An 11,000-nucleotide genomic window follows, 5' to 3' on the forward strand; every position below is an offset into this window, starting at 1 on the left:
AGGGCCGTCTGACCGCAACGGAAAGCGATGAAAATACTATAAATATAGCCTAAAATCTTAAACCCAAACACTTCACATTACAAGACTTCTCGTAGTCCTCCTGCTCCCACCGAGACACCCTGATGCCAAAAGAACACACACGGATAAAAAGAGGGTGACTTTATTTTATTTTACAGGACAGACGAGACGTACTGTTTAAGAAATAACCATGTTTAGAGTTCCCCAGACAGAAAGACTGAAGTAAAAGGTTAGCACTCACGCAGTCTGATGAAAACATTGACAAACCAGACCACTGACTCACGTCACACTCTCCACGTGCACGTTTATCATGCTGCACGTTGAACGTCAGCAGTTCTACGGACAAATACATGATCAAAACCAATAATTCCTATAAACCATAAAGGTTTGTTAGACACTCGTTCAGACGACTCTTAGAATCCTTCAAAAAGCGCCTTACTTTGAAATTATTGACTTATCTTTGTTCTTAGTTACATCAAGCATCAGACACACGTTGGCGATGGTTGTGGGTTTGAATCCCTTAAAGGCGCAGGCAACCGAGCGAGGAACCAAATCACCAAGGATTGTTGGCCGACTTTAAGAGAGAAGCAACAGCGCGTTGATGTACCGCCACCCATCACAGTTCCCATTTCCTTCAGAATTACATCCCCGACACACCTAAGAGTTGTGTGTGTGTCTGTGTGTGTGTGTGTGTGTTTAGACACACTCTTTTATATGGTGACTTTTTGATAACACAGGCACAAAAATAAATTGGATCTTTAACACCTTTTTTGAGCACGGCCTCGGCCACTTTTGGTCTATCCAAACTGGGAGAAAATGTCAAATGTTATTTCTCCCCGTTTGGTTAAAAAAATATTCACACAAGTGCCACAAAAGGCTGAAATATCAGATTCCTCAGCTTCACTATTTCTGCACATTGACGTCTGTAAGCCTCTGAACATTACGGTCTCTCCTTTGAGAAGAAAAAGGGCTGCGGGGGTAAGCTGAGACGTCTGAGCGAGAGTGAAGTGAGCCGGGTGGAACGAGGAGTTTACAGTTGAGAGAGGGGGTCCAGCAGCGTGTCGGCTTCACGCCAGAGACCGGGGGGGCGCGGCGGAGCTCTTCGACCAGGTGGACCGGCAGAGGCGGCTTACGCCATGCTGACGGGAAACAGAGGAGAGGAGGCGGTTACATCACGGAGAAACAACACTAAAGGGCTGTGTGTACATGGGTGTGTGTGTGTACATGTGTGTCTATGTGTGTGTTTACGTGTGTTAGTCTGTGTGTGTATGTCTGTACACGTATGTGTACGTGTGTGTGTGTGTGTGTCTATGTGTGTTTACGTGTGTTAGTTTGTGTATGTCGGTTTGTGTGTATGTCTGTACGTTTGTGTCTCTGTGTGTGCGTTTACGTTTGTGTGTGTATTAGTCTGTGTGTGTGTGTGTCTCTCTGTGTGGGTATGTCTGCATGTTTGTGTGTGTGTGTGTCTCTCTGTGTGTGTGTGTACGTGTGTGTACGCGTGTGTACGTGTGTCTCTCTCTGTGTGTCTCTCTGTGGGTGTGTGTGTCTCTGTGTGTGTGTGTCTCTGTGTGTGTGTGTCTCTGTGTGTGTGTGTGTGAGATATTTACCTGTCGATCAGCGAGTCCCTCATGCTGGTGGCGATGGCGGAGGGCTGCGCTGAGTCGCTGAGTCTGAAGACGCTCTCGATGACCGACAGCTCCGTGCTGGTGGTGTCCAGGCCGCAGAACGCGCACCAGTCGTTGACCACCATCCCGCCCGCGATCACCTCGCTGCCTCGGTTCACCGTGCCGGCCTGGACAGGAAGGTAGGATTTACCGTCTGGTTTCTTTCAACCTTGACCCTGTTTGCCCATGTCTGTGTCTGAGTGACTGACGGGAACTTTAACGTGCAATGTTAATGTTATGTGCAATCTGTCCAATTGTGCTCCTTTACCTTTTGTCCACTAAAAGTTCTGCTTGAGTCACAGACTCAGATTATTATTCCAAGTGTCTGACAACATTATGGAAGGATCCCTACAGAGATAGACCTGTTTGTTAAAGAGCAAGATCCTTTTTGTTTAACGTTAAACAGCCACCGAAACCCCCATCACCAAACTACACCAGGCTCCATGTAAATAATCAGCACTTTTACCCTCGTAAGAGCCGTGGGGTCACACAGAAGTCAAACTCACCACGAGGGGAACTTGGAGCAGAGAAGACAGCTCGTCCTGGTCCTCTATCGACGTCTTGGGGTGGACGAGGCCTCCCTGGTTGCTGAACGCACAGTAGGAGCCGACCAGGACCTGCTCGGCTATCGTCTGACGGAAAACCTCCACCTTCAGAGTGTCTGCCAGGATCTCCTCCGTCTCCTGAGAGACAGAGACAGAGAGAGGTAAGACTTCAACCGATCACAGGGATTTTCATCTGCAATTTCAATTCACATGTGAACTTCGATGGTTATTTATTTGACTCAGCAATAACCCATTTAGTTTATTAGAAGAAACCACAAATGTTATTCTAACTTTTATCCAAAAAGGCGATATGAATGTTGACTTTATGACAATATGAAGGAGGAAAGCCTGCACATTAGTGAAGATGTATCAACGGAGGTACATGTCCGGGATAGAGCCCGACGTCCCGCGCCTTCTGTTCTCAGACTCTCTTCTCTTCGACACAGCGGCGTCTGAGCTGGCGAGCGACCCGCTGAAAACGGAAAGTTCCGGAGAAAATGTGGATCTCTGTGGCCGTGTTCGAAATCCCCTACTACGTACTGCCGACGACCGCAGTATACTGCGTTGACCAGCAGTACGCAGTATCAAACACTGAAATGGTTTCACTCTGGCTGAGCCTTTGAACAAGCTCTCAGAGCGCTGGGCAAAAAAAAAAAAAAAGAAGTCCCTACACTGACGCAAATGAAAAATAGAACTTAATGAGCTTTGCGTTTTTTGATTTGTTTACTTTATGAAAGATGCTGACAATTTAAGAAACTGAAACTTCATTTAATACATCTTTATTTATGTGAAATAAGCAAATCAAACAAACCTGAAATATCAAATCTAATCTATATACACGTAGGGCTGGGCAATATATCGATATTACATCGATACCGTGTTATGAGACTAGATATCGTCTTGGATTTTGGATATCGTGATATGGCATAAGTGTTGTCTTTTCCTGGTTTTAAAGGCTGCATTACAGTAAAGTGATGTCATTTTCTGAACTTACCAGACTGTTGTAACTGTTCTATTATTCACCTTTACCCACTTAGTCATTATATCCACATTACTGATGATTATTTATCAAAAATCTCACTGTGTAAATATTTTGTGAAAGCACCGATAGTCAACGCTACAATATCGCGGTATTGATATCGAGGTATTTGGTGAAAAATATTGTGATATTGGATTTTCTCCATATTGCCCAGCCCTACATACATCTTAGAATTTATTTACAAGATGGGTTTCTCTCTGCCCCGTCAGTCGCTGCTCTCCCTCTCCTCTCCGTGGACGGTGTGTGTGTGTGTGTGTGTGTGTGTGTGTGTGTGTGTGTGTGTGTGCGTAGCCCGTCCGTCTCACCCTGTCGAGGTCGGGGTGGACCAGCGCCACGTAGTCGTTGCAGGCCACAACGTTGCCGAGCGCCGACAGCCTCTCCTCGACCCTCTGGATTTTCACGGCCTCCGGCAGACAGTTCCTGATGTGCTGCAGCTCCTGGTCCGTCGTGTTGTTGGGCACCAAGAGGCCGTGGCGGTTCCCTGGCGACCACACACACACACACGTCATTAGAACACTGTTATTATCAATGGGATGTTGTTGTGGGAGGTAAAAAAAAAAGGGTTTGTGTGTGTGTCATTTCTCTTTTTTATTGCACTATTTGCACATTAACGCTGTACATTTTGATCTTTCATATATTATTACGGTGTTACTTACTGTGAAAAAAAAACTTTCTGGGATTTGGGGTGTTATTTTGTGTCTCTGGTACGGACTAATTTTCATCTGCAGTCCCTGGTGTTGTGTCTACTATATCAGTAAAATAAGGTTCTTCTACATGAAAAAAAAATCAATATATATAATACGTTGTCAATATGCGGCGTCTGTGTGTGTGTGTGTGCGTGCGGTCCAGATGCGTTACTCACCCACGCACATCCTCCCGATGATGCGACAGCCGGCTATGGAAGCGTGAACCACTGGGATGGTTTCTGACAGCTCCCCCTCGAACACACTGCGGTCACACAAACAACAGCCTGTCAGCGCGGGAACCCAACGGGCGGTCCTGGCCGCCTGGTTGGTAACACACCACTCACCCAAGAGACAACACGAGTCCTCTACATCAGGGGTCTTCAACGTCTTTTAAAAGGCAAGGACCCCTTAGCTTAGAGAGAGAGAGGCATCAGGGACCCCCTAATACATGTATTGTATTAAATGAAGTTACACGTTAAACTGGGCCTTTCAATAACATGTAGGGCGGCCTAAAGCCTTTATACATACCTTTTTAGTGCATAGAATTCTAACCTATTAAAACAATAATTGTGGGCATGATTTATGAATCATCTTTTAATGTTAAACATACATTGAATCCTTAGGGTGAACTGTATCTGTGGATGGCTATTTTATTGACTACCTTACATACAGTATAGGCCAATAAGCCTAATATTCAGCGGGGCCTTTTCACAAACAGGCAGATTTTTTTTTATTTGCCAATATGTTTGATCCATGTTAAGACATTTTTAATTTTTGAAAAAAATTTCAGGAAATGAATAATTTGGCAGGCCCCCTGAAGTAACTCTGAGGACCCCCTAGGGGTCCCAGACCCCCTGTTGAAGATCTCGGCTCTACATACATACTGTACTTACTCTTGCTTTTACTACTACGTCTGTCTTGTATTTGAAGTCTCATTTTGGACCGTTCTCATCACCGTATCTGTGTCTAAAACGTTGGAAAAGCTAGAAGAGACAATAAATACATGACACTAAAAAACCTTAAAGACAAAACTTAAAGCTAAAGAAGTCCAACCACAGTCATTAGATCTGAGATCTTTTTGCTATGTTTTTGTGTCTACGTGAGTTATGGATAAGGATTTCTAAGGAGGTCGACCTTTCTCATAAAGAGTAAGATCCTTTTTTGAAACCTAAACCCACCAGACTCCATGTAAATAAACAGTCATTTTAGCATCGTAAAATGCACTTTATCCAAAGCCGACATAAACTAAATAAAACTATGAAAAGCCATGTTGGATCGTCTTTCCACTTTCCCCAACCATCACAACTCTAGTTTTGGTTGAAATAAACACATAGTTTACCGATTTACATGTGAAAATATGTTGGCTCTATACACGCTAAAAGTACTGTTTTTTTAAATGCAGTCTGGTGCGTTTAGCGCTAGCGACTTCAGAGCTGTGTTACCTGTAACTTATCTAAGTACAAGGTGTATTAGAAGGTAATTTTACCTGTAACTTAAGTACAAGGTGTATTAGAAGGTAGTTTTACCTGTAACTTAAGTACAAGGTGTATTAAAAGGTAGTTTTACCTGTAGAAGTTCTCGGAGCCGCCGACGGCCACCAGGCAGTACGTGTTGGTGAGTTTGGCGAAGCAGCCGATCTCGTTGTTTTTCTCAAACGCTGCTCTCACGGCCATGATGACGGTGATAAGGAGGGTTAACTTCTGATCCTGAAACACCACACCGTCTTTAAAAAACACTGAGCTGCTGATAATCACATCATTTAATGAGTTAATGTAGCTACGAGTTGAGCAGCGTTGACAGTTCAGCCGGAGCTATCGACGCTAGCTAGCTGCCTAGCTAATGCTAGTTTTCAGACGTTTATCATTTAAATGTTAGCGGCCAGAGAGGAAAACTAGCGCACGTTATATCAACACGCAGCTTCGACTTAACACACAGACGTGTTTTTTTTTAAATAACTCCTGATATTTAGTGAAAAAGGGGATACAAATTACCTGAAAACAGCCCGTGGCCTCTCAACATGCGTGTGATTCCCTTCTACCACATGTATTCACTTCCGCAACGTCAAGGGGTCAACGTGGTGACGTACCTTACGTTGTAAAAACATCTGGTTTGCTCTATGGAGAAATGCAGGCAGGGAATTTGGTTAGTTGGAGACAAATTTTGTCTTAATAACAAAAGTTAAAGAGGTTTCCTTTGAAATATTGAACACAATATATATCGTATATATAATATAATTACATATATTCAGCAAAATGACATTAGAGAGATTTATATGTAATATTCTTGCACTCATTCATTTGTTTTATCTCTGTGTGTTTACTAGAATATTTTGGGTTGATGTTCGACATTTTATAAGAAGGAAAACTGGGCAAACCATGACATTCTTACATGTTTGGAAGGAAATGAGATGGGGAAAAATATGTTGTTTTTTGCACAGTTCATTTTATCTTTCAGTCCCTCCAGAAAAACGCGATTATAACGCACTTTCACCGCATAAATTGCCGATTTCCGCGCAAAATATGCGGGGCTTGCATGATTTCATAATCCCCGCATTTTGGTTGCAAAAAAAGTCACATATATCTTAGCAGAAAGTTGAAAAATGTTGCATTTACTTCACACAAGAGGTTTTTTTCGATGACGGAATGGCAGAGCAGCGCTCAGTAGCAACCACAGAGCGGCTTGCTTAATAACAGTCTTCTTGCCTCCCAACTTTGCTTTTAACGATGGTGGAACTACATTATTGTTGTCGATAACGTTTTTACACCATATTATGTCCAAACAAAAACAGAATAGGAAACGGAAACGTAAAGGCAGAGCTCAAACGCTGAAGCTAACGGACCACAACTACGTTGCTAGCCAAAAAGAGAACAACGGCGGGAAAATGGAAGACGACTTCTCAACAGATTCGGAGGTTGTAACACCGGTTGTTAGCCCCTCTTCCAGCCCTGCCTTAAAATTAAAAAGGAAAGAAAGGAGCGACTTGTCTCTAGAGGATCTTCAGGCTAACATTCTGGCTGCAGTTAACCAGAGAGCTGATAACCTGGAACTGATGGTAAGAGACAACAAGACAGGCATCGAAGAGCTGAAAACCTCCCTTAATTTTGCCTTCGTCGAAATTGAAGCTTTGAAAAATGAAAACAAAAAGTTGTCTGAGCTCTGCAACAGTCATGAAAAAACTATAAAAAACATGGAAATTCGGCTCACAGAGACTGAAAGATACAGGCGGAGATGGGCTAAGGCTGTATGGGCTACCAGAAGAAAGGGAGGAACATGTAAAGAGAAAGGTGATAGACATTTGTCAGCAAATAGCCCCTAACCAAAATATGAGTCAAGCCATCGATGTCGTGCACCGAATTGGAAGGAGGGACGCCGGCAACACACACCCTCGCTCCGTGATTATCCTCTTTGCAAACTTTGCAAACTTTATAAGTGCTTTTTATGAAAAACTTTACTGGAGAGATATTAATCTCAAAGATCCAAAGGAAATCTTTAGCTTGATTAACTCACCTAAATGTGTGGATGCAGAATATAATCAAATCTGCTGTCAGGACATAACTCTTGAGGAGATTATATGGGGAATAACTCAATTAAAGAACAATAAATCAGCAGGCTGTGATGGTCTGACCTCTGAGATGTATACATGTTTCTCTGAGTCACATTTCTTTTAGCTGTCTTCAAAGAATCTCTTGACAGAGGGGAGCTTCCTCCTTCTCTGAGGCAATGTGTCATAACACTTATCCCAAAACCCCACAAAGACCCTCTATTAATTGAAAATTGGCATCCCATTACATTGCTAAATAATGACTATAAGATTCTAGCATCCATCTTAGCAAAACGTCTCAAATCTAAATTACACACTTTAATTGATGAACGCCAATCTGGTTTCATGAGAAATCGTCACATAGCCGATAACGTTCGCCTAGTTTTAGATCTGATTGAATACAAAGACTTTCTAGATGATGAACACCTTATTTTATTCTTAGACTTTCAAAAAGCCTTTGACACGGTAAGCCACAAATGTATTTTTGACACCTTAAAGTTTTTTAATTTTGGTAAGAATTGTATTAATGCTGTTAAAACTCTGTACATGGGAGGAAACAGTTGTGTTAAAATGGCTAATGGAACCTCACCCAGATTTGACATAAACAAAGGTATCCGCCAACACTGCCCCACCTCGCCTCTTCTATTTTTGATTGTAGCTCAAATTCTCTGTGATTTAAATCGCAAGAGTACATTCAAAGGAATTACATTAAATGAAAGAGAAAAAAAATGTCACAGTTGGCCGATGACACAACCCTGTTTCTAAAAGATGAATCCCAAATAGGAGTTGCGCTAAATGTTGTAAACCAATTTTCTGAAAGCTCAGGCTTAAATCTATCCATCCATCCATCCATCTTCATCCGCTTATCCGGGGTCGGGTCGCGGGGGTAGCAGCTCCAGCAGGGGACCCCAAACTTCCCTTTCCCGAGCCACATTAACCAGCTCCGACTGGGGGATCCCGAGGCGTTCCCAGGCCAGGTTAGAGATATGATCCCTCCACCTAGTCCTGGGTCTCCCCCGAGGCCTCCTCCCAGCTGGACGTGCCTGGAACACCTCCCTAGGGAGGCGCCCAGGGGGCATCCTTACCAGATGCCCGAACCACCTCAACTGGCTCCTTTCGACGCAAAGGAGCAGCGGCTCTACTCCGAGCTCCTCACGGATAACTGAGCTTCTCACCCTATCTCTAAGGGAGACGCCAGCCCCCCTCCTGAGGAAACCCATTTCGGCTGCTTGTAACCTGGATCTTGTTCCAGGCTTAAATCTAAATCTTTCAAAATGTCTCTTAAAAATAAACATTTGGGTCAAATACGTGGCATAAATATAAATATTTATCTTGGAATAAAAATCAGTCATAATCACAAATTGATGACAGAGAGTAACATATCTTTACTACACGACTCTATTAATAAAAAAGTTTGATTCTTGGCTTGCAAGAGACTTCTCTATGTATGGCAGGGTTCTTCTTTCTAAAGCAGAAGGTCTCTCACGAGCAGCATATTTATTTACTTCAATTGAAATCCCTAAGCTACAATGTGCCAATCTAGACAAACTATTATATAACTTTATATGGAGGAAGAAGCCCCATACAATTAGGAAAAACATCTTGACTAATAAAGAGGAGGGGGGGTTCATCGGTTATTGACTTCTCGCTCTTCAATGAGATATTAAAAATCAACTGGATTAAAAGATTTTTGAAAAATCCAAACAGTTTGTGGAACATTGTGCCAAACTTTATCTTTGAAAAGTCAACAACAAAGTAATAGAAGACCTTTAATGTGCAAAATCCATCCCTGCCTCCAGATACAAATGGTCCCCCTTATATGGAAATATTAACTGAAATAGAGCATGGAGTAACCCACATATATTTTTGTTACAAACAAAGTAAAAGAAATATCATTTAAAATCCATTTTTACCCCTGTAACAAGATTCTCTCTAAATGTATTTAAAAAATGATATAGATTGTATTTCTGGATTAGAGGGTAAATCAGCATCAAAATGCTAATCTGATTTAACGTTATAATTCATGTAACTGATCTTTACTGTCTGATACTCTGGCTATGTACTTTTGTTGTTTATCATTTTTTACTGACTACTTGTTATATGATATTTTTTTCATCTGTAGGTATATCTATTGACTGATATGTATTATTTTTTTCTTATTTTTTTTTTCTTTCTTACTTATTTTTGTATTCTTTATGAAAACATGATCTGTAACAAAATGAGTTGTGTTCTACAAGTTCAATTTCCTTTTTTGACAAATTGTAACAAATGTATTCTGCAATACAGTGTGTGCGTGCGTCTGTGTGTGTAAGTGTGTGTGAGTGTGTAAGTGTGTGTGTGTGTGTGTGTGTGTGAGTGTGTGTGCGCGTGCGTGTGTGTGTGTGTAAGTGTGTGTGTGTGTGTGAGAGTGTGCGTGTGTCTCTCTGTGTGTGAGTGTGTGTGTGTGTATGTGTGTGTGTGTATCTCTGTGTCTCTGTGTGTGTGTGTGTGTGTGTGTGTGTGTGTGTGTGTGTGTGTATGCGTGTGTGTGTGTGTGTGTGTGTGTGTGTGTGTGTGTGTGTATGGCAACAGTATAACATATGTTAAAAATAAAAAGCCTTAAAAATATGAAGGCAAATAAGATTAATTTAATAGACAAATGACCAAAAAAGTCTGAAATAGATATTATTAAAAAAAACATGTTTTTAAAAACAAAGCTGTAAGGTGTGCAAAAGTTCACAGTGTATATTATAGTTAATTTTAATAACATGTGCGATGTACATAAGAATCCAAAGTGTGTGTGTGTGTGTGTGTGTGTGTGTGTGTGTGTGTGTGTGTGTGTGTGTGTGTGTGTGTGTGTGTGTGTGTGTCTTCCCTCTCCAGTAACCTGCATAGCAACTGTCCTCCTTCTCTTTTCCTCGTGCAGCGCCGGGATCTCTGGGGCGCTCTGAGCCAATCACGTCGGCCACTCGGTGTGACGTCTTGTTTTGTTGACACTTTCATTAGCTCGCTACCTGTGTGACGTCACTGCAGCAGGTTGGGGTGGGAGAGGGGGGGGGGGGGGGAAGAACCAGAGTGGAGGAGGAGACAAAGAGCCTCCAAGATCAGTGCGACGTCTCACTCCTCTCTGTTTTTTTTTGTTGTTGTCTGCTAACATTTCAACATCTGCTTTTTCTACTCGGGGTTCAACGCTCAGGTTTTTTTGAAGAAATGTTAAGAAAAAAAAAGGGAAAAAATGTCAGGCTTAAAAACATAAAAAAACAAAACGTCAAAAGCGTTGAAAAGAACACTGAAAAAATAATTCAGCCACATCCCGCCCCGACAAGAGATGTAGCACGTCTATTTAAACTGAGGTCTGTACTACAAAGCGAGATTTGGCGTTAACGAGCTAACTTCAGGTTCAACCCAGGGTTTTCTGTACTACGAAGGTGGATCACTTGTTACCGGGTTCAATCGTCGTGGTAACTTATGCTGAACGCCTAACCTGGTCGGGAGCAGGTTAAGTTGGAGATCAGAGATCAACTGGTG

At 42.3% G+C, this 11,000-nt stretch overlaps 1 protein-coding gene across 1 annotated transcript; it reads right to left on the bottom strand.

Annotated features, from left to right (window-relative positions):
• Positions 1 to 144: 144 nt before the first annotated feature.
• Positions 145 to 6,030, bottom strand: eif6 (eukaryotic translation initiation factor 6). The gene is made up of 7 exons (XM_078249475.1): positions 5,944 to 6,030; positions 5,519 to 5,658; positions 4,129 to 4,214; positions 3,572 to 3,747; positions 2,189 to 2,365; positions 1,626 to 1,810; positions 145 to 1,157 (listed from the first exon to the last, which is right to left on the bottom strand). The coding sequence occupies exons 2-7, from the start codon at positions 5,623 to 5,625 to the stop codon at positions 1,148 to 1,150; spliced, it is 741 nt and encodes a 246-aa protein (XP_078105601.1). The 5' UTR covers positions 5,626 to 5,658; positions 5,944 to 6,030; the 3' UTR covers positions 145 to 1,147.
• Between the last annotated feature and the right edge of the window lie 4,970 nt (positions 6,031 to 11,000).

The sequence above is a fragment of the Sander vitreus genome, chromosome 4 (genome assembly GCF_031162955.1).
Source record: "Sander vitreus isolate 19-12246 chromosome 4, sanVit1, whole genome shotgun sequence".
Classification (NCBI taxonomy): domain Eukaryota; kingdom Metazoa; phylum Chordata; class Actinopteri; order Perciformes; family Percidae; genus Sander; species Sander vitreus.

Excerpts from the sequence above, each read along its gene's own strand:
- eif6 (XM_078249475.1), bottom strand. The coding sequence starts at position 5,625 with ATGGCCGTGAGAGCAGCGTTTGAGAAAAACAACGAGATCGGCTGCTTC. Across the intron at positions 4,215-5,518 it reads GGCTCCGAGAACTTCTACAG|TGTGTTCGAGGGGGAGCTGT; the intron begins GTAAAACTACCT and ends GTGTGACCGCAG. Across the intron at positions 3,748-4,128 it reads CATCGGGAGGATGTGCGTGG|GGAACCGCCACGGCCTCTTG; the intron begins GTGAGTAACGCA and ends TGTGGTCGCCAG.